At 41.8% G+C, this 23356-nt stretch overlaps 1 protein-coding gene across 1 annotated transcript in view; it reads right to left on the minus strand.

Moving 5' to 3' along the window:
* The window catches only part of VWA8 (von Willebrand factor A domain containing 8), a 407937-nt gene that overhangs the window by 379255 nt on the left and 5326 nt on the right, over nucleotides 1-23356 (minus strand). Inside the window, exon 2 of the mRNA XM_080659387.1 lies at nucleotides 2682-2759. Within this exon, the coding sequence (XP_080515513.1) occupies nucleotides 2682-2759 (78 nt within the window). The remainder of the gene's footprint in view (nucleotides 1-2681; nucleotides 2760-23356) is intronic.

The raw sequence follows: 23356 nt of genomic DNA on the forward strand, positions 1-23356 counted from the left end.
GATATATGCACCCTTATGTTCACAGCAGAACAATTTACAATAGCTAAGATTTGGAAACAGCCTAAGTGCCCATCAGCAGATGAGTGGATTAAAAAATGGTGTTATATCTACACAATGGAATACTATGCTGCTATAAAAAAGAAGAAACTCTTACCATTTGCAACAGCATGGATGGACATGGAAAGCATTATTTCGCTTATTATAAGCGAAATAAGCCAGTTGAAGAAAGATAAGTATCATATGATCTCACTCATTTGTGGAATATAATGAACAACATAAACTGATGAACAAAAATAGATCCAGAAACAGAGAAGCATCAAACAGATTGTCAAATTTCAGAGGGACGGCACAGGAGAGGAGGGGGGTAAAAGATCAACCAAAAGACTTGTATGCATGCATAGAAACATAACCAATGGACACAGACAAAAAAGGCGAGAGGCCTGTCCTGAGAGTGGGAGTGGGCTGGAAGAGGTCAATGGGGGGGCAGGGAAAGAAGACATATGTAATACTTTGAACAATAAAGATTTTTTTAAAAAAAAGTAGAGTGAAAGAACCCAACTGGTATGACTCGGTGGTTGAGTGTCAACCTATGAACCAGCAGGCCCCGGTTTGATTCCCAGTCAGGGCACATGCCCGGGCGGCGGGCTCGATCTTCAGTTCAAGAGGCAGCCAATCAATGATTCTCTCTCATCACTGATGTTTATATATCTCTCTCTCGCCCTCTCCCTTCCTCTCTGAAATCAATAAAAAATATATTTTAAACAAAATACAATAAAAGAAAAATGGAACAGAGTAAGGAAGACAGATTACAGAGCCATTTGGGAGGTAAAGTAAATGAGAATTTATGTTAGATGAAAGTGAGATATTCTCCCTCAAGGAGTACGTAGTCTAGAGGAAGAATATGAAGAATGAACAAAAAGGAATTCTGTATTGTGCCCAATGACTGAAACATAGAATAGGGGAAGGAAAGTGGCAAAAGATGAGGCTAAGACTAGATCATGAAAGGTAAGGATTGACCTTTGTTCCTAAGATATTAGTAATGTAAGGAATTTTGAGAAAAGAAGTGGCATGATTTAGAGCAAAGAAGTGACTGTGAGTCATTAGTGGACTGCAAATCAAAACAGCAATACCACTTCACACCCACAAAGATAGATGGCTATAATAAAACAAACAAGTGTAGTGAAGATGAGGAGAAACTGGAACCCTCATACATGGTTGGTGGGAATGTAATATGTGCACCTTGCTTGGAAAACAGTGTGGTAATTCCTCAAAACATTAAACATGGAGGTAGCAATTCCACTCCTAGTTACATATTCAAAGGGTAAAATGGCACAACTACTTTGTAGAACTGTTTGGCAGTATCTTATAAAGTTAAACAGGCATCTATCCTATGACACCTCAATTCAACCCCTATTTACTCAAGAGAAGTGAAAACTTATGACCCCGTAATTGTACAGGAATGTTCATAGCACCTTATTCATAACAGTCCAAAAATGGAAACTATTTAAATGTCCATCAACTGGAGAACAGATAAACAAAATGTGGTATATTTATACAACAGAATAATACTCAGCAATAAAAACAAACTGATAGGTACAGCAACACGGATGAACCTAAAAATCATTACCTTGATGGGAAGAAGACAGTTACACACACACACACACACACACACACACACACACACACAAATACCATGCTATAGAATTCTATTTATGTACAGCTGAAGAACAGGCAAAACTAATCTGTCATAGTAGAAAACAGAACAGTGGTTTCCAAGGCAGAGTAGCTGGAAAGGGGCACAAAAGAACACTCAGTGATGAACATAATCTTGGTGGTTATGCAGGTTTATAACATTATCAAAACTAAACAAAATGAATGCTGTGCATTTTATTGTATGTAAATCTATCCTAATTAAAAAAGAAATAATCTATACTAATAAAAGCATAATATGCTAATTAGACCAGACAGCCAAACAATCTTCCAGACATCATTCTGGACAAAGCCATTGCAGCGGGGGCCGAGGCAGAGGTGGTGGTTAGGGGCTATCAGGCAGGCAGGCAAATGGTTAGGGGCAATCAGGCAGGCAGGCGAGTGGTTAGGGGCCATCAGGCAGGCAGGCAGGCAGAGGTGTTAGGGGTGATCAGGCAGGCAGGCAGAGTGGTTAGAGGCAATCAGGCAGGCAGGCAAGTGGTAGGGGCCATCAGGCAGGCAGGCAGAGTGTTTAGGGGCAATCAGGCAGGCAGAGTGTTTAGGGGCGATCAGGCAGGCAAGTGGTTAGGAGCCAGTGGTCCCGGATTGCGAGAGGGATGTCCGAGTAAACCAGCAGTTGGACATACACATCCCCCAAGGGGTTCTGGATTGCTAGAGGGTGCAGGCTGGGCTGAGGGACTCCCCGCCCTGTGCACGAATTTCGTGCACCAGGCCTCTAGTAGTATATAAAAAAATAAAAGTTTTACTAATATATTCATGGATGAAGTGATACACTATCTAGGACAGGTTTTAAGTACTCCAGAACAAAAAACTGGGAGCCAAGTAAAAGAAAACTGGCATATGCTGATAAATGCTGAACCTAATGATATGTACACCAGGTTTATATTATTCTCTTTAGTTTCGTATATGTTTAAAAATTCACATAATGAAAAGTTAAAAATTATTAATTCATAAATAAATAACTTTCTTACTGTAGTTCTGTGGCACAAGTTCCGGGCTCTTAGGAGTTTTCAACTTGTAGGATACATCTCCAATACTAATTGTGTCACCTAAAAAGGATAAAGAAACACAAGCATTACAAGAGACAAGTGAGAAAACCATACGCTGCGCCTTCCCCAACAATGATTCTCCTGACCTACAGGGTGGGATATTACAAAATGCACCAAACATCAGTCTCTGTCAAGCACACAAACGCTATAAACCAGCGGTCGCCAACCGGTGGTCCACAGAACACTGGTGGTCCGTGAGGTCCAAAAGATTGGCAACCGCTGCTCTAAACTTCTACAAGTTCTGGAAAGAAGTGAAGCATCAGTGAAATTCACATTTTAAATGCTACATTAGCAAAAGGGGTGAAATACAATAGAATATGCATACTAGCCAGCTTTATTTTCTCATTAATAGCAATACTAATAGAGTCAATAACAATACAGAAGGAAGCATTTTGTTTAGGATCATCCAAAGCATCCACAGGGGTTAAGGCATATCTACAATCTTTTTAGGTACTTATTTTCACTACATACAACTTCAAGCTCGCTAGCAACATAACCCCAAAATTCAATATTTCTGGGTACATAAAATGAACAAAAGCCCAGTGGCATATATGCTAAGAATTCTATATGAAACAAAATAGAGCAAAAGTTCTCAATAACTTCTACATGGTTCTAATTTTGTTAAATAACATTAATTTCTGGCTTATCTTCTAAAGTGCCGGACTAAATTGAACAATCTCTGTTTTGCTCTCTCCAACAGCAAAATAGGCATATTGATACCATCTGCACCTGGAACTTCATTTGGAAAGGGCTCAAAGACTCAGTAAAAGAAGCTGTGACACATCTTTTCACACTGCCGGGTTTTGAGCCAGTAAGATATCCTGGAGACTAAGGCCTTAAATCATGGTAATAATAACAACAGTCAACACTTGATAAATGATTACTATCTTCTAAGTACTTCACACATTCCCAAAATAATCCCATGAGACAGATTTTACAAATAAAAATTCTGTAAATCTGTGGGGAAAATAGTTTTAGTAGATGAATAAATGTATTACAGGTATGTTGTAAATTGACAGAAATGTAGAAACACTGTGCAAAACCCAAGTATACTTTCTGATACAGAAGATGTATATTTAGAGTTCACTTGTACAAATCAAAAGAATTTTCCTCTGAACTAGTCTAATCAGCTGAGAACTTATTGAGTACTGGCTATTTGGCAAATATTGTTATAGATACGTTATTTATTTATTTAAGGCTAGTAGCCCTGTGCAGGAATACGTGCGAGAGTAGCTTGCTGCCACTTGCCTCAGCTGGCCACCTGCCCACCGCCGCTGGTAGCCCTCTGATGCTCCTAGCTCGCTGCTCCACCCTCCTGGGGCTCCCTCCGCCCCCCTCATATCTTGCTGCCCTGCCCCCTCCTGTAGCTCTCCCCTGCCGCCCCGCTTGTAGTTCGCTGTCCCACCCTCCTGCAGATCCGTGATCTGGTCTTTATGCGGTTGGTCATCATGCCTCAGGGCGTAATGGATAATTAGCATAGTCCTCTCTTATTATATAGGATAGAGAGTGGAAGGGAGGGGGAGAGACAGAGAGAGAAACACTGATGTGAGAGAGACACATCAATTGGTTGCCTCCTACACATGCCCTGAGCAGGGTAGAGCCTGCAATCGAGGTACATGCCCTTAACCAGAATCAAACCCAGGTCACTTCAGCCTGTGGGTGGATGCTCTATCCACTGAGCCAAACCAGCTAGGGCTATACATACATTATTTATGATATTTCATCTAATCTTGACTCTAAGTAACCATGGTTTCTGTGATCTCCTTCATATAACTACTGTAACAGAAACGCCATCTCAAAGTAGCTTAGTAAAAGGTTCTGTTACAGCCCTAACCAGTTTGGCTCAGTGGATAGAGCATCTGCCTGCAGACTCAAGGGTCCCTGGTTTGATTCCGATCAAGGGCATGTACCTTGGTTGTGGGCACATCCCCAGTAGGGGGTGTGCAGGAGGCAGCTGATCAATGTTTCTCTCTCATTGATGTTTCTGACTCTCTATCCCTGTCCCTTCCTCTCTGTAAAATATCAATAAAATATTTTTTTTAAAAAAAAGGTTCTGTTACAGCAATCATATGAAATAACTCACAGAATCATGGGTCACTGAAGAGACCTAGGCTCAGAAACTAGTCCAAAGCACAGCAGGAAGGCAACAGGAAACACAGACAAAGTCACTTCCCAGGAGAAACACACTGAGATACTGCCCCTGGCAATACTAAATCCACCATGAGACACCAGGAGCAGAGGACAACTTTTTCCTATTTTAGTTTGATATTTTTCAAACCTGTAAAAAAGTTGTAAAAACACTATCTTAAGCTGCAGAAATCATGATTCTAAAGTCTTCAGAAGCATCTTCTTCTAAGAACATTGCCATAAGCGAACTGCTCCTGCAGCCTCTGTGTAACTCCCTCATGATTCAGTCATGGGTAGGGGCATTTAATTAGCCAAACCTAAGTTACTGTCCACAGCCTCGCTGCCAAGAGGCAGGTCCCTGTGATTTCTAGAGTGGACTCAGAGCCCTGTCTCCTGTCAAGACTCACAATAGGAGATTCCACCTCACTCTCCATCCCCTTTTCCTCTCCTCCTTGCTCCCTCATCTCCTCTATTTTCAGTTCAAGAGGCAGCCAATCAATGATTCTCACTCTGACTTCTCAAGTCATCTTTGAATGATGACTTGAGAAGTTGGTGTGAATCAGTTGGTGTGAATCAGTTGGATGTGCCCTGACCTGGAATTGAACCTGCAACCCTTCAGTGGCCTGGCCGATGCTCTAACAACTGAACCACAATGGCCAGGGCTCTTGCAGCTATTCTTAGCTTTTCTCTCTCATACTCCATCAGAAAATCCCATTTAATCGCTCTTTAAGATATATCTAGTATCATCCACTTTTCACCACATCCTCTACCACCACAATGCTGACGCAAGTTAGAGGTTTACTAGTTAAATCATTTTCTCATTTAAACAGCATTCTCTCTCACCTCCTCATAGATCTCCTGTTTCAACCCTTGCACCCTACAGTTTATTCTCAACAGAGTAGCAACAGTGATCATAATAAAATAGGAATCAAGTAACGTCAGTCCTCTGGTCAACCCTCCAGTCTTTGCAATGGCCTAAAAGGCTATTCTGATGAGGCTCCCCCATTTCCTCTCTAATTTCATTTCCTCCTAGTGTCCTCCTCACTTAGTCTACTTCAGCCTCACTATTCCTTAAACATGTCAGACACATATTGATTTCAGGCTTTTGAACTGGATTTTCCCACTGACTGAAATGCTTATCCTAAACATATCCATTTTTTCAAACAGATGGTACATTCAAACTGAGAAACTGAGGACAGTATAATAAAGGAACTATGTATGCAGGTCTGGGCAGAGCTTAGGAAAACCAACAAGAATGGGACTAGCAGTAATAGAAAGCAACTACCACCCTAAGCCTGGAGGCACAAGGGAAAGAGCAAGCAGAGGAGGTATATTTAGAAAGTTTCCTAAAAGGAGCTGTGACTCTGTGAAGGAACACAGCAAACTTATGGTGGTGACCTGGCCAAGAGGGCACTGAAGAATAAGCATGAACCAGAAACTGGCAGAAGTAAAAGTAGAAATCAACAAATCCAAAATCATTTGGATCAGTGGACGGCAAACTCATTAGTCAACAGAGCCAAATATCAACAGTACAACGACTGAAATTTCTTTTGAGAGCCAAATTTTTTAAACTTAAACTTCTTCTAATGCCACTTCTTCAAAATAGACTTGCCCAGGCCATGGTATTTTGTGGAAGAGCCACACTCAAGGGGCCAAAGAGCCGCATGTGGCTCACGAGCCGCGGTTTGCTGACCACTGATTTGGATTAATATATTAATACTAGAGACCCGGTGCACGAATTCGTGGACCAGTGGGGTCCCTCAGACTGGCCTGCTGGACAGGGCCAAAACCGGGTCTCTGACATCCCCTGAGGGGCCCTGGATTGAGAGAGGGTGCAGGCTAGGCCGGGGGACCCCACCCGTGCACAATCAGGGCCAGGGAGGGACGCAGGAGGTTGGCCAGCCAGGGAGGGACCACAGAAGGGCTCTAGGGCGTGTCTGGCTGGTCTCACTCAGTCCCGATCGGTTGGACCCCAGCAGCAAGCTAACCTACCAGTAGGAGTGTCTGCCCCTTGGTGGTCAGTGCACGTTATAGCAACTGCTCGACTGGTCAACTGTCTGCCCCCTGGTGATCAGAGAACATCATAGCAAATGGTTGAGCAGTCTTAGCATATCATTAGCATATTACACTTTGATTGATTGAATGAATGACCGGACACTTAGCATATTAGGCTTTTATTATATAGGATACTTCTCTTAGTGTTGACAGAAGAGTGTGGCGTGGAGAAAACAGAAGTATAGGGAAGTAAAGACAATCACTTCTTAACCTTTTGGCTAAGATTAAGAATAGAAGTAAGAATAGAGAGGATATGAAAACACTATTAGCCACTCAACCTAAATGACCTTTTATAGAACACTCTACTCAACAAGAGCAGAATACATATTCTCTTTAATTGTTCATGGAACAGTCACCAAAACAGATCACAGACTGGACCATAAAGCAAGAATTATTAAATTTCAAAGGACTAAAATCATACAAAGTATGTTCTCTGATCAAAATGGAATCAGTAACAGAAAGATCTGGAAACAACTAGAAAGTCTCTAAACATTCAGATATCAAGCAACAGGCTTCTTTAAAAATCCAAAAAAGAGCCCTGGCTGGTGTTGCTCAGTAGTTAGAGCATCAACCCAGGCACCAAAGGGTCGTAGATTCAATTCCCAGTAAAGGGCATGTACCATTGCAGGTTCGATCCCTGGTCCAGGTCATGGTGCATGCTAGAGGCAACTAATGGATGTGTGTCTCCCTTACCGATGTTTTTCTCTCTCTCCTCCTCCTCCTCCTCCATCCCTCCCTTCTACTCTCTCTAAAAATCAATGGAAAAATATCCTCAGGTGAGGATTAACAACAACAACAAAAAAAAATCCAAAGAAGAAATCAGAATGGAAATTGGACTCATTGAGAAGTAGGGCAGCCCAGTTGTTGTCAATCAGTAGTTGAGCATTGACCCATGAAATATGAGGTTACAGTTTGAATCCCGGTCAGGCACATGCCCTGGTTGCAGATCAATCTCCAGTAGGGGATGTGCAGGAGGCAGCCAAACGATGATTCTCATCATTGATTTTTCTATCCCTCTCTCCCTTTCCCTTCCTCTTTCTGAAATCAATAAATACATATTTTAAAAAAGAAAGAAATAGGGTAGTGATCAATTAGCCATGCCTGCTACTGCAGGCAAAGAGGAAAATGACATTCATATGGGTGAGGCATTTGCCCTCCCTGCCTCAGTCCTTGCTGTTCTGGGCCATCTTCTGTTACCATGCTACACTTTCCATATGCAAATGGCCCAACTCTGACACTATTATTAAAGGGTTAAACGTCTACCTCTCTCCTGAATTCCATATCTGTCAATAAACTACTGGACATTTTACTTAGATATTAGAGACACCTCAACTTTAACATGAGAAAAACAGAAAACTATATTCTCTGTTGTGTACTGTCCAGCCATCTCTAAACAGCTCTACCTCTTGTATTCCTTTCTCAGTGACTGATTATTTATTTCCTCAGCCTAGAAGGCCCTTCAAATCTCTCACACCACTTTCCCTTCACACAAATACCCCTCAAATATTTTCACCTCCCCATTGAACCTTCCCTAATTTTTCCTTTTGCACAATTTCCACCTCCCACAAGAATTGATCACTCCATTTCCGTCTTTCTGCTAGTATAATATCTGGTTCCTTTTCTGTAATAACATTTCTCATACTATATTACAATTATTATGTCTCCTCTACAGTAATGGTTTTATTTTATCATCATTTTCTGTGGACATTAGATTAAACAGCAGCCTCTAGGTGAGAAAGTAACCATAGCCATTTGATACATTTTGTTAAAGTCTTTTTAGTGAACCTCCCTAATGTAGTGATTCAAAAAGTGATGCAAGTCAAGTGGTTTCTGATTCTTTATTACCTACATATTTGAAATAGACTGAAATAAAGTTGTCAGTTGATAGACCATTAAAAGTAACATTTTTATAGTAAATCAACATAGTATTATAACAAAGTATGCAAAGAATTGAGTGTTATTACTACATAAAAATTTTTCACAATAATTAATATTCAACCATTCATGTCATCGACAGGTATGTTTCTACCAAATTTTAGTTTTTATGAAAATTTGGAACCTCTTGATGTTCTTGTGAACAATGTGCTCTAATAAATGTAATGATAGAAACAGTTTAACATTTAAACATTTTTTGTTGCAGAAATGTATGATAAAAATATAACTTTCAAGAATAAAAATACATTACATTGAAATTATGAGAAGCATAGTTAAAATACAAATTCAGGAGATAAAAATAATGTATATTTTCTGGCAGTTAAAGAAGAGCTTTCCATCTATTTTCAAAATAGAGATCCTAGCTAATAAATTACTGGGATATTCTGATTCTATTTAAAAGATATACTTTAAAAAGGACTGTAACAGTTCTTTTAAATGTCAATATTTATAACACACTGGAAACATTATCCTCTGCAAGTATTTATTCTTATCAGGAACATTTTTAGACATCAACCTAAAAATGTTCAAAGAGATACATATTTGCAAAATCCTTTTAGAAGACAAGTGAAAAAAAAGTTTGTTTTTTTGTGGGGTTTTTCTTGACTTTGAAGTTTTAAGGAAACACTCATGAGGAACTTAGCACACACTATCCTATCCTATCTAATAAAGAGGGAATATGCTAATTAACCATCACTACGTCACAAAGATGGCTGCACCCACAGCTGAGGCCAAGTTCCCATAAAGAGACTTAACAAGCAATCAGCAGGGACCTGAGGCTACACCCTCCCCCACCCCCGTGGGGCTTGACAGGGGACCTCAGGCCGCTTTCCACACCCGGCAGGGCTTGACAGGGGACTTCAGGCCACACCCCCAACTTGGCAGGGCTTGACAGGGGACCTCAAGGTGCACTTTCCCATCCTGGTGCTGGGCTAGGGGACCTCAGGCTGCTCCCTCCACCCCAGCGCCAGGCCGGGGACCTCAGGTCACACACCCCACCTGGCAGGGCTTGACAGGGGACCTCAGGCCACGCCCCCCACCCAGCGAGCTTGATGGGGGACCTCAAGGTGCACTTTCCCATCCTGGTGCTGGGCTAGGGGATCTCAGGCTGCTCCCCCGGCCCCAGCACCAGGCCGGGGGACCTCAGGCCATGCCCCCAACCCCGGCACCAGGCCGGAGGACCTCAGACCGCACCCCCTACCCCAGCACTGAGCCAGGGGACCTGAGGCTGCGCTCCCCTGCCTGGCGGGGTTTGACAGGGGACCTGAGGCTCTTCCCCCCGCCTGGTGCCAGGCTGGGGGACCTGAGGCTGTGCCACCCCTGCCTGGCGGGGATTAACGGGGGACCTCAGACCATGCCCCCCACCCAGCGGGGCTTGACAGGGGATCTCAGGCCATGTCCCACACCTGGCGGGGCTTGACGGGGGACCTCAAGGCACGTCCCCCATCCCGGTATGGGCTGGGGGACCTCAGGCCACACCCCCCGTCCTGGCACCGGGCCAGGGGACCTGAGGCTACATTCCCTGCCTGGCGGGGCTTGACAAGGGTGGGACTAGCCAGGTCTGGATCTATCCCAATGGGAGGGGGGCCAGCGGGTGTGGGTCTCATGCGATTTTGAGGCGCACATGGGTGGGCGGGGACTTGACTCTGGGTCCCGTGGTGTGCCCCAGACTCTGACAGGAGGAAGTTTTTCATATACAATTTACTAATTTTCTTTCATCTCTGACACTTTTATTATAGAGAAAGGGCAAATAGCAATATTATTTCCTCTAATTAATCCCCTTTTAATATGCACGAATTTCGTGCACCGGGCCACTAGTCCTATATAATAAAAGCCTAATATGCTAAGTGTCTGGTCGTCTGGTCAGCCATTCAATCAATCAGAGCATAATATGTTAATGATATGCTAAGGCCACTAAACTGCTTGCTATGCCATGCACTGACCACCAGGGGGCAGATGCTCCAACCGGTAGGTTAGCTTGCTGCTGGGGTCCGGCCTATCAGGACTGAGTGAGATGGGCCAGACACGCCCTGGAGCCCTCCCACGGTCCATTCCCAGCTGGCCAATGTCCCGCATCCCTCCCCGGCCCCGATCGTGCACCAATAGGGTCTCTCGACCTGGCCTGTGCTCTCTCATAATCCAGGAACCCTCGGGGGATGTCGGAGAGCCAGTTTCGGCCCAACAGTGGAACGACTGGTGACTATGACATGCACTGACCACCAGGGGGCATATGTTCAACGCAGGAGCTGCCCCCTGGTGGTCAGTGCGCTCCCACAGGGCAAGCACTGTTCAGCCAGAAGCTCAGCTCACAGCTGGCAAGTGCAGCGGCAGTAGTGGGAGCCTCTCCTGCCTCCACGGCAATGCTAAGGATGTCTGACTGACAGCTTTGGACCGCTCCCTGATGGGGGAGCAGGCCTAAGCTGTCAGTCAGACATCCCCTGAGGGCTCCCAGACTGCGAGAGGGTGCAGGCTGGGCTGGGGGACCCCCCCCAAGTGCACGAATTTCGTGCACTGGGCCTCTAGTATATATACACTGAGTGGCCAGATTATTATGATCTCTGAACGCATAATAATCTGGCCACTCAGTGTATATCCTATATAATAAAAAGCTAATATGCAAATTGTCCCCTCGACCAGGAGTTTGACCAACAGGCAGTCCTACCAACTGCCCATGTCCCCTCCCCCTGGCCAGGCTGGCCAGACCCCACCCATGCACGAATTCATGCACCGGGCCTCTAATACACACACACACACACACACACACACACACACACTGAGTAGCCAGATTATTATGCGTTCATAATAATCTGGCCACTCAGTGTGTGTGTGTGTGTGTGTGTGTGTGTGTGTGTGTGTGTGTGTGTACTAGTATATATACTGTCATACGAAGGATATTAAAATAAAATTCATGACCTATGTGGCTGAGATCTATTATTTTACTCCTATTCTCCAAATTTACTCATGTAGCAAAACAAACACATAAACAAATTTTAAAAAGAAATGAAAAACAATTACCAAACAAGCAAATAAAAAACTAAGAACTTGAACACTGGAGATCTCTGGGTAAGTATGCAATCAACATTCAAAAGGAAAACTGTTGCCTTTTTTATAGCAACTTTTCTGAGAAAGTGTTTAAAGATCAGTGCTCAATCTATAAAAACAATAGCATTTTGTGGGCAGGGCCTATATGTTAATCACCTCTGTGGCAAAAACAATACCTCAGATCAAGCAGGCATTAAATAAATGTTTGACAAATGAATAAATAAGTAAATTATTATAGTTTTAAATTAAATTGTTTTCTTAATTATCTCTGGTTCATGATTTTCTATGAACAGCCCATCTTCAATATGCTCAGAAGTCAAGCCATTTGTAAAGTATTTGTTTAAATGAACTAAAAATTCATTTTTTTTTGCTTTGTAAACAGTAGCATTTTATACAAGTATAAAATTATGCATAAATTCAGTTAAATAAGTATTAATCTAAAGGGAAATGAATATACTTATAACACAACAGGTAGCATAACTTAGGCAGAGGAAATACTGTATGCCTTTTTACAAATAAACTATTTTGATTAAGTGCAATAATATTTTTAAGATTTTAATAACACAAAATACTCAAAATGGAAATTGTTAGAGTAACTAAAATATAATAAAAGAAAAAGTTGCTAATAAAAAGGTAAATTTTTTTCTAGAATATGCTGCTTAACATTTAATTACATTTATTACAAGTAACACAAAAAAGCAACCACACATAACTCAGATTAAATAAATCCCTGTTCAGCAAGCATGTAAAACTGATGGGCCTGCAGGCCACATGTGGCCCAGCCAATATAACACTATGTAAGAAACATTTTAATAAAAATTTAAGGTTGCTTAGATGGCGGCAGAGTAGATGGATGCTACATGGACATGCTCCCACAAACAAACTGGAATTACAACTGAAATATGAAAAGACGTCCTGAATAATTAACAGAAAACTCACAGGAGAGAACCCTGACACCCAAGGACCAAAAGTGGAGACCCCATAGAGACTGGTAGGAAGGGCAGAGGTGCAAAAGGGCTGGCCTGGCACCCACAGACAGCAACTGAAGTTCCAGAGAGATATCTCAGCTGTGTGTGTGGGGGGGGGGGGAAGGGAGGGGAAAGGGTGCCACTAAGAACTTCGGATCTAATCCCCAAGCTGGACTCCCCACAGAGAGCACCAAATCTGAGGAGAGTACCCACATAACATCTAGCTGTGAAAAGCAGCAGGGTGCTGTCTGCCATGGAGTGGCAACTGAAAGTTCGGGCACCCGCCTGAAGGGCCAATACATAAAAACTCCTGTGGAGCCACCCACCTTGTGCTTTGGCAGAGGGAGGGTGAAGTGGAATAGAGCTGTGAAAACAGAACCCAGAACTGGGGACTCAGGAGATAGAGCTCAGAAGGGAGACACTCCAAGTTTCCTGGGATGAGTCATTCCCACACACAGTGGAGGACATCTTTCCCATGTACACATTTGCCTTGCCTGGGGGAAAGACAATTGACACACCCTACTGGAAAACACCTTGCCCTAAGGACACTTACGAGATTAAAAGTAACAATTAGCCTCTAGGGAGAAGAAACTGTCCCACCCTGTTGGAAAAAAAACTCTCACCACACCTGAGGATGATTGCCTGGGGCTATTCAAGTCAGAATCCTATTAGTCTGTTGACAGAGGTAGTCTCTGAAGGCTTTGAGTCTTTGCCTGATCCAATTAGTCAGAAATAGACTTTAATACTGTCCTGCACTAGAGATTGAGAGGTGTGGAGAATCTATCTAAAAAATAGTCAAAAAATAGTCACAAACCCAAACAGATAACCAGAATGAGGAGACAAAGAAACAACCATCAAATGAAAGAACTGGAGAATTCTCCAGAAGAAGAGATAAATAAAACAGAGATAAAAAATTTATATGAAACAGAGTTCAGAGTAATCATGGTAAAAATGCTCAACAGTATGAAAAAAAGGTATAGTAACTATGAAAAAAGAACAGTCTAAGATAAATAATGACATAACACAAAAAACACATTGGAAGGAATATACAGCAGATTAGGGGAAGATGAGGACTGAATCAGTGAATTAGAAGACAGAGTGGAAAATATCACTCAATCAGAGAACCAAAAAGAAAAAAATAAATAAAAACAGGAGGACAGCTTAAGGGAGCTGTGGGACAATGTGAAATGTAACAATATTAGAATAGCATCAGTGCCAGAAGAGGCAAAAAGGGAGAAAGGAATAGAGAAGGTGTTTGAAGAAATATGGCAGAAAACTTCCCTACCTGGTAAAGGGAAAAGTCACACAAGTTCAGGAGGCACAGAGAGCCCCAAACAAGATGAACTCAAACAGACCCACAGCCAGACACATCATAATTAAAATGCCAAAAAGTAAAGAAAGAGAGAATCTTAAAGGCAGCAAAAGAAAAGAAAACTGTTACCTACAAAGATGTTCCCATAAGGCTAACACTGATTGCTCATCAGAAACTCTACAGGCCAAAAGGGAATGGCATGAAGTACTCAAGGTAATGGAAAGCAAGGATCTGAGACCAAGATTACTATATCGAGCAAGGCTATCATTCAAAATAGATGGTCAAATAAAGAGCTTCGAAGAAGAGGGAGAGGGAGAGGGAGAGGGAGGGGGAGGGGGAGGGGGAGGGGGAGGGGGAGGGGGAGGGGGAGGGGGAGGGGAGGGGGAGGGGGAGGGGGAGGGGGAGGGGGAGGAGGAGGAGGAGGAGGAGAAGGAGAAGGAGAAGGAGAAGGAGAAGGAGAAGGAGAAGGAGAAGGAGAAGGAGAAGGAGAAGGAGAAGGAGAAGGAGAAGGAGGAGAAGGAGAAGGAGAAGGAGAAGGAGAAGGAGAAGAAGAAGGAGAAGAAGGAGAAGAAGGAGAAGAAGAAGGAGAAGGAGAAGAAGAAGAAGAAGAAGAAGAAGAAGAAGAAGAAGAAGAAGAAGAAGAAGAAGAGAAAAGAAGAGAAGAGAAGAGAAAAGAAAAGAAGAGAAAAGAAAAGAAGAGAAAAGAAAAGAAGAGAAAAGAAAAGAAAAAAAGTCTAAAGGAGTTCATCATCACCAAGACAGCATTACAAGAAATGCAAAGGAATTGCTGTAAGGAATTGCTGAGGAAAAAAAAACAGAGCGAGAAACCTAGCCATATGGAATTAAAATGGCTATAAATAAGTACCTCTCAATAATAACCCTAAATGTAAATGCTCCAATCAAAAGGCATAGGGTAGCTGAATTGATACAAAAACATGACGCAACTATATGCTGTCTACAAGAGACCCACCTCAAAACAAAAGACACACAGGATGAGAGTGAAGGGATGGAAAAAAATTTTGCATGCAAATGGAAAATAAAAAAAAAAAGCTGGAGTAGCAATACTAATATCCAACAAAATAGACTTTAAAATGAAGGCCATCACAAGAGACAACAAAGGTCACTATAAAATACTAAAGGGATCGATCCAACATATATGCAAGCAATATAGGTGCACCTAAATATAAAAAAACTTCTAGAGGACTTTAACAGAGAGATTGACAAAAATACAGTCATAGTAGGGGACTTTAACACTACTCTGATTTCACTGAATAGATCTTCCAGATAAAAACGTAACAAGGAAACAGAGACTCTAAAGAACACACTGGATCAGATGGATTTAATAGACATTTATAGAACAATTCACCCCAAAGCAGCAGAGTATACATTCTTCTCAAGTGCACATGGATCATTCACAAAGATAGACCACATGTCAGGATACAAAACAAGTTTCTACAAGTTCAGGAAGACTGAAATCATATCAAGCACCTTCACAGATCACAGTGGAATGAAATTAGAAATCAACTACAGTAAAAACACCCCAAAACATTCAAACATATAGAGGCTAAATAGCATGTTATTAAAAAATGAATGGGTTATCAATGAGATCAAGAAAGAAATAAAAAACTCCCTGGAAACAAATGAAAATAAACACACAACAAACCCAAATCTCGGAGACACAGAAAAAGCAGTCTGAGACGGAAGTTCATAGCACTACAGGCATACCTAAGAAAACATGAAAAATCAGCAATAAACTATTTAACCCTACAAATGAAAGAACTAGAAAGAGAACAACAAGAAAAGCCCAGAGTAAGTATAAGGGAGGATATAATAAAGATTAGAGCAAAAATAAATAACATAGAGACTAAAAAAAAATACCAAAAAAATCAATGAAACCAAGAGCTGGTTCTTTGAAAGGATAAAAAAAAAAATTGATAAACCATGAGAGAACCCAAATAAATAAAATCAGAAACAAAAGTGAAGAAGTAACCACTGACATCACAGAAATACAAAGGATTGTAAGAAAGTACTATGAACAAGTCAACAAGCTGGACAATGTGGATGAAATAGACAAATTCCTTGAAAAATACAACCTTACAAAACTGAATCAGGAAGAGTTAAAAAACCTGAATAGGCCAAACCAACCAATGAAATAGAAGCAGCAATCAAAAACTCGGAGCAAACAAAAGCCCAAATCCAGATGGCTTCACAGGGGAGTTTTTCCAAACATTCAAAGAAGAACTAACACCTATATTCCTCAAACTATTTCAGAAAATCCAAGAGAAAGTAACACTCCCAAACTCTTTTTATGAGGCCAGCATTATCCTAATTCCAAAACCAGATAAAGACACTACAAAGAAAGAGAATTAAAGGCAAATATCCCTCATAAACTTAGATGCTAAAATACTCAACAAAATATTAGCAAATCGCATCCAGCAATACATTAAAAAGATCATACACCATGATCAAGTAGGATTTATCCCAGGGATGCAAGGCTGGTACAATATTTATAAATCAATAAATGTGATACATCACATAAATAAACTGAAAGACAAATATCACATCATCAGATCAATTGATGCAGAGAAAGCATTCGACAAAATCCGACACCCTTTCTTGATAAAAACTCTCAGCTAAGGTGGAATAGAGGGAGCATATCTCAATATGATAAAGGCCATATATGACAAACCTACAGCCAACATCATACTCAATGGGCAAAAATTAAAACCATTTCCCCTAAGAATAGAAACAAGACAGGGATGCCCACTTCACCACTGCTGTTCAACATAGTGCTGGAAGTGCTAGCAATAGCAATTAGACAAGAAGAAGAAACAAAAGGCATCCAAATAGGAAAAGAGGAAGTAAGATTGTCATTATTTGCAGATGACATGATATTGTACATAGAAAATCCCAAAGACTCCATCAAAAAACTACTAGACTTAATAAATGAATTCAGCAATGTAGCAGGATACAAAATTAACACCCAGAAATCTATGGCTTTTGTATACAACAATAATGAACTCACAGAAAGAGGAACTAAAAAAAAACAGTTTCATTTACCATTGCACCAAAAAAATTAAGATATCTAGGAATAAACTTAACTAAGGAGGTAAAAGACCTAGACTCTGAAAACTACAGGATGTTGAAAAAAGAGACAGAGGAAGACATAAACAAATGGAAGAACATACCGTGTTCATGGATTGGTAGAATCAACATCATTAAAATGTCCATACTACCCAAAGCAAGCTATAGGTTCAATGCAATCCCCGTTAAGATACCAATGGTATATTTCACAGACCTAGAACAAACTCTCCAAAAAATCATCTGGAATAAAAAAAATAAAAAAAAGCCTGAATAGCTGCCAGCAATCCTAAGAAAAAAAGAACAAAGTTGGAGGGATCACAATAACAGATATCAATCTATAATACAAAGCCACTGTTCTCAGAACTGCCTGATGTTGACACAAGAACAGACATACAGGCGAATGGAACAGAACAGAGAACCCAGAAATCAACCCAAGCCATTATGCTCAATTAATATTTGACAAAGGAGGCAAAAGCATACAATGGAGACAAGACAGTCTCTTCAATAAATGGTGCTGGGAAAATTGGACACATGCATGCAAAAAAATGAAACTACACCACCAACTTACACCATACATAAAAATAAACTCAAAATGGATAAAGGACTTAGACGGGAAACCATAAAAATCTTAGAAGAATCTATAGGAAGCAAAATATCAGACACGTGTCTGTGTCATAGAAATATCTTCACCAGTACAGCTCCTAGGGCAGTGGTCGGCAAACTGCGGCTCGCAAGCCACTGTTTGCTGCTCTGTTGACTAATAAGTTTGCCGACCACTGCGTAAGGCATTACCCTTACCCAGAAGTTTTGACTTCAGGTTAAAGACATTATTATATTATTAAAATGTTTTTTAAGTGTTTTTCCCTAAGGCAGTGGTCGGCAAACTCATTAGTCAACAGAGCGGCAAACCGCGGCTCACAAGCCGCATGTGGCTTGCGAGCCGCAGTTTGCCGACCACTGTCCTAGGGCAATAAAAACTAAAGAGAAAATAAACAAATGGGACTACATAAAAATAAAAAGCTTCTGCACAGCAAAAGAAACCATCAACAAAACAACAAGAAAGCCCACTGCATGAAAGAAATATTTGCCAATGTTATCTCAGATAACAGTTTAATCTCCAAAATTTACAGGATAATCACACAACTTAACAAAAGATAAACAATCCAATCAAAAAATGGGCAAAGGACCTAAATGGAAACTTTTTGAAAGAGGACATAAAGAAGGCCGAGACATATGAAGACATGCTCATCATTCGAGAGATGCAAATCAAAACAACAATGAGGTACCATCTCACACTTGTCAGAATGGCTATCATCAACAAATCAACAAATGACAAGAGCTGGAGATGATGAGGAGAAAAAGGAACCCTTTTGCAGTGCTGGTGGGAATGCAGACAGATACAGCCACTGTGGAAAACAGTATGGTGTTTCCTCAAAAAATTAAAAATGGAATTTCCATTTGACACAGTAATCCCTCTTCTAAAAATATATCCCAAGAAATCAGAAACACCAATCAGAAAGGATATGTGCACCCCTATGTTCATAGCAGCACAATTTATAATAGCTAAAATTTGGAAACAGCCTAAGTGCCCATCAGCAGATGTGTGGATTAAAAAACAGTGGTACATCTACACAATGGAATACTATGCTGCTGTAAAAAAGAAGGAACTCTAACCATTTGCAACATCATGTATAGAACTGGAGAGTATCAAGCTAAGCAAAATAAGCCAGTTGGAGAAAGATAAATATCACATTATCTCACTCATTTGTGGAATATAATGAAAAACATAAACTGATGAACAAAAATAGAGCCAGAGAAAAACAATATCCTATATAATGAAGAGGTGATATGCAAATTGACCATCAAGCCCTCGCACAAGATGGCCACCCCCATTTGGTAGCAAGATTGCCACCCCCATGTGGTCACAAGATGGCCACGCCCATGTGGTCACAAGATGGCCACCACAAGATGGCCAGCAAGGGAGGGCAGTTGGGGGCGAACAGGCCAGCAGGGGAGGGCAGTTGGGGACGATTGGGCTGGCAGGGGAGGGCAGTTGAAGGCAACCGGGCCAGTAGGGGAGGGCAGTTAGGGGCAACCAGGCCAGCAGGGAAGGGCAGTTGGGGGGGGGGGAGTCAGGCCTGCAGGGGAGGGCAGTTGGAGGGGGGGTCAGGCCTGCAGGGGAGGGCAGTTAGGGATGATCAGGCCGGCAGGGGAGGGCAGTTGGGGGCGATCAGGTCGTCAGGGGAGCAGTTAGGCGTTAATCAGGCTGGCAGAGGAGTGGTTAGAGGGCGATCAGGCTGGCAGGTAGAAGCAGTTAAGGGCAATCAGGCCAGCAGGCAGGCAGGAGAGCAGTTGGGAGCCAGCAGTCTCGGATTGTGAGAGGGATATCTGACTGCCGGTTTAGGCCCAATAACCAGCAGTCGGACATCCCCTGAGGGATCCCAGATTGGAGAGGGTGCAGGCTGGGCTGAGGAACACCCCCTCCCAGTGCACGGATTTCGTGCACTGGGCCTCTAGTTTTAGAATATAATAGAAGTAATCCTGTTATTTGCAGATTTTTAATATTTCCTACAACTTTTGTGATATCATACTATCTTGGTAGAGTTTTGGTAATATTATTATACTTACAATCCTTTTTTTCTTGAAATATTAATGTTTATTGCATGTAATATTATATTTAAGATTGTTTTTCTTGAATAATTGGTGTTCATTGCATGTAACATTATATTTAAAATTGTTTTTCTTGAGATATTAATGTTTATTGCATGTAACATTATTATATTAAGATCATTTTTCTTGAAGTATTAAAAATAAATAATAAAATATGTAAACGGACATAAAAAATGATAATAAATAAAAATTTTGTAACTTAATTTTTACAATATCCTGTTATACATAATTAATAACAAACTACAACGTTAGCTAATGACTGATTACAATAATTGTGTTGCATTCATTTCCCTTACATGCCTTACGCGCAGGTGCACCATTTCTTTCCACTAATACTAACAGCAAATATTTTAGCAGCTGATTGCCACGTCATTAGTCTTGGACTGACTTGTTTAGTGCACGCAATAGGAAATACTTTGCTTTCGGAGAACAAAAAAAATAGGTTCATTTGTGTTATGCTTACTAATTTGTGCAGTTATTCAGTGTCTGATAAGTCAATGTTCAAGAAAAATATTAATATGTTAATGATTACTCATTTATTTCAGCCCTTTCTATTTAGTATGTCTCTATCGAAATAAAACTACCTTTCTTTGAAAATTGAAGCTTTTGGTTTTTTGTGACCCACATAAACTTACACCTTGTTTATTTGGCCCGTTAGCCTTTGAGTTTTACATGCTTGCTGTACAGTATACAAACTGTCACATAAACGCTACTAACAATAAATTAAATTATATATTTTATTCAGGCATGAAGCTATGTACTTGAGAATTAAAAACCCTGAAAAGACTCTAGCCCTGGCTGTTATGTCTCAGTGGTTACAGCGTCAGCCTGTGCACCAGAGGTCTTGGTTGATTTCGGTCAAGGGCACATACCTGGGTTGAAAGTCCAATCCCCACCCCGGTGTGGGTGCATGTGGGAGGCAACCAATCAATGTGTCTCTCTCATATCGATGTTTCTCTCTCTCTCTCTATCTCCCACAACACCACCCCTCTTCCACTCTCTCTAAAAAAAAAAAAAAAAAAAAAAAATTCAATGGAAAAAATATCCTCACTCCTTGAGGACTTAAAAAAAAACACCTGAAAAGAATCCAAAAGATAAAACCTTCCAAATGAAATTTAAGACCACATTTAAAATAACAAGGCTTGATTTTATCACATACAATAATCCTAATTTAAGGGGATTTATCTAAAGGTTTATAGAAAAATTTCTACATACAAGATAATTAATAGTATCTTTTATGTAACACTTAATCTTGACCAAACCCATTTAGACATTATTCACTTGATTTTTAGGTAATTTTAATGAACAGCTGTTTTGTTTTACATACCTGATATTCTTTCCCCTTCCTTTCTTTTTTTTTTAACTTATTTTTTTTTATTAATCCTCACCCAAGGATTTTTTTCCCCCATTGATATTTAGAGAGAGTGGAAGGGAGAGAGGGGAGAGAGAGAGAGAACATAGATGCCAGAGAGATAGATCAATCAGTTACTTCCTGAACACACCTGGACCCGGACTGGGATCAGGCCTGCACACCCTTGACTGGAAACCGAACCCAGACCCATTGGTCCTCAGGCTGGCACTCTAACCACTTAGCAAAACCGGCCAGAGCTTTCCCCTTTCTTTTGACAGAATCTCTCCCTCCAGTGGAGAACCCACCCCATTTGGTTTGAGTAGAGTTTATACCACTCATCCCAACCTTTATTCCTAAACCTAAAACTCCAAAAGTAAGTACCCTACACAAGAACATTCCACCCTCAGGCCACATTTTAGAGATGGGCACATGAACGTGCCCATAAAAGTTCTCTCCAGGATGTTTGTCAGAGCTCACAGGAAAAAATGTTCTCTATTCTTCTGACACTGTGAACTGTAAAGACAATGAAAGTCTTGGTCTGAAAGGCTATCACTGCTACCATTTGAAAAAAGCCTGCCAGACATTTAAATGAGCAGAACAAAAACAGTAGATCTAATAAATGGAGAATGGAAAGTAGGAAGACCATGGGGAAAGCAGAGAGAGCCCAAGCCCTAAGCTATTTGAGCATCCTGCCCCTAGCCTGGTCTGAAGCCATTGGACCTCCCACCTTTGTGAACCAATCAATGCATTTTTCTGTGCACATATCTGTCACTTAAAACCAAATGATTGCTAGCTAATCATCCTATATAATAAAAGCCTAATATGCTATGTGTCCGGTTGTCTGGTCAACCAAAGTATAATATGCTAATAATATGCTAATGATATGCTAAGGCCGCGCAACCACTCGCTATGACATGCACTGACCACCAGGGGGCTGACAGTCAACCGTTAGATCAGTCGCTGTGATGTGCACTGACCACCAGGGGGCAGACACTGCAAATGGTAGATTAGCTTGCTGCTGAGGTCTGGCCAATAGGGACTGAGCGAGACGGGCCGGACACACCCTGGAGCCCTCCTGTGGTCTCTCCCTGGCTGGCCAACCTCCTGCGTCCCTCCCTGGCCTCGATCGTGCATGGGTGGGGTCCCTCAGCCTGGTCTGCACCCTCTCATAATCTGGGATGAGGGACCTTCCCCACCGCCCCCCGGAGTATGCGAATTTTGTGCACCGGGCCTCTAGTTTTTTATAAGGTAAAGGCAGGCAAAGCAAATGTAACTATTCCTATTTTACAAAGAAGATAAATGCTCAAAGAGCAATATAGGACATTTTGCCCCTGTGGATATTCTGAAAGCAAACATTGTAATCAGAATAATATTAACATTCATAAATTTTCAGCAAGTAATTAGCTTTCAGAAAAAAATTAAGCCAAAGGATTCCACTACCAATTTTTATACAGTACATTTTATTAAAGCACTAGTAGCCCATCGCTCGATATCACGCGCAGTAGGCCGCCCGCCGCTTCCGCGGGTGCTGGCGGGAACCACAGCGCGACATCGGGAACCGCGCTGCTTCCACAGGAGCCAGGAGGGACCCGCGCCAATTCCACAGGAGGTAGGAGGGACCCACGCTGTTTCCACGGGAGCCTGGAGGGACCTGTGCCCATTCCGCAAGAGGTGGGAGGGACCTGCGCTGCTTCCGTGGGAGGCGGGCCCGCCGTCTCCTCTCTGGGCCTGTGCTCAGCCGTGGAGGCTGCGGGCCGGCCCCCCATCCCTGTCCGTGTCCGCTCCAGCTCTGGGGGGCCGGCCCGAGCTGGGCGCAGCAACGAAGCAAGCATTCCGCCAGGCTGCTCACACTGCCTGCTCTCAGCAGCCGCCCCCCCTGGACTGGGGACTCCAGCGGGGCTGAGAGGACTGGGCGCCGCCATCTTGTGACTATAGGCACTGCCATCTTTTTGACAGAGTGACAGTTAATTTGCATATTACCCTTTTATTAGATAGGATTATTTTAGAGTGAATAACTTTTTGTCCATATAGAATTTTACTAAGTATTTCTTTTTTT

The sequence above is a fragment of the Plecotus auritus genome (assembly GCF_963455305.1).
Source record: "Plecotus auritus genome assembly, chromosome: 3".
NCBI classification, from domain to species: Eukaryota; Metazoa; Chordata; class Mammalia; order Chiroptera; family Vespertilionidae; genus Plecotus; species Plecotus auritus.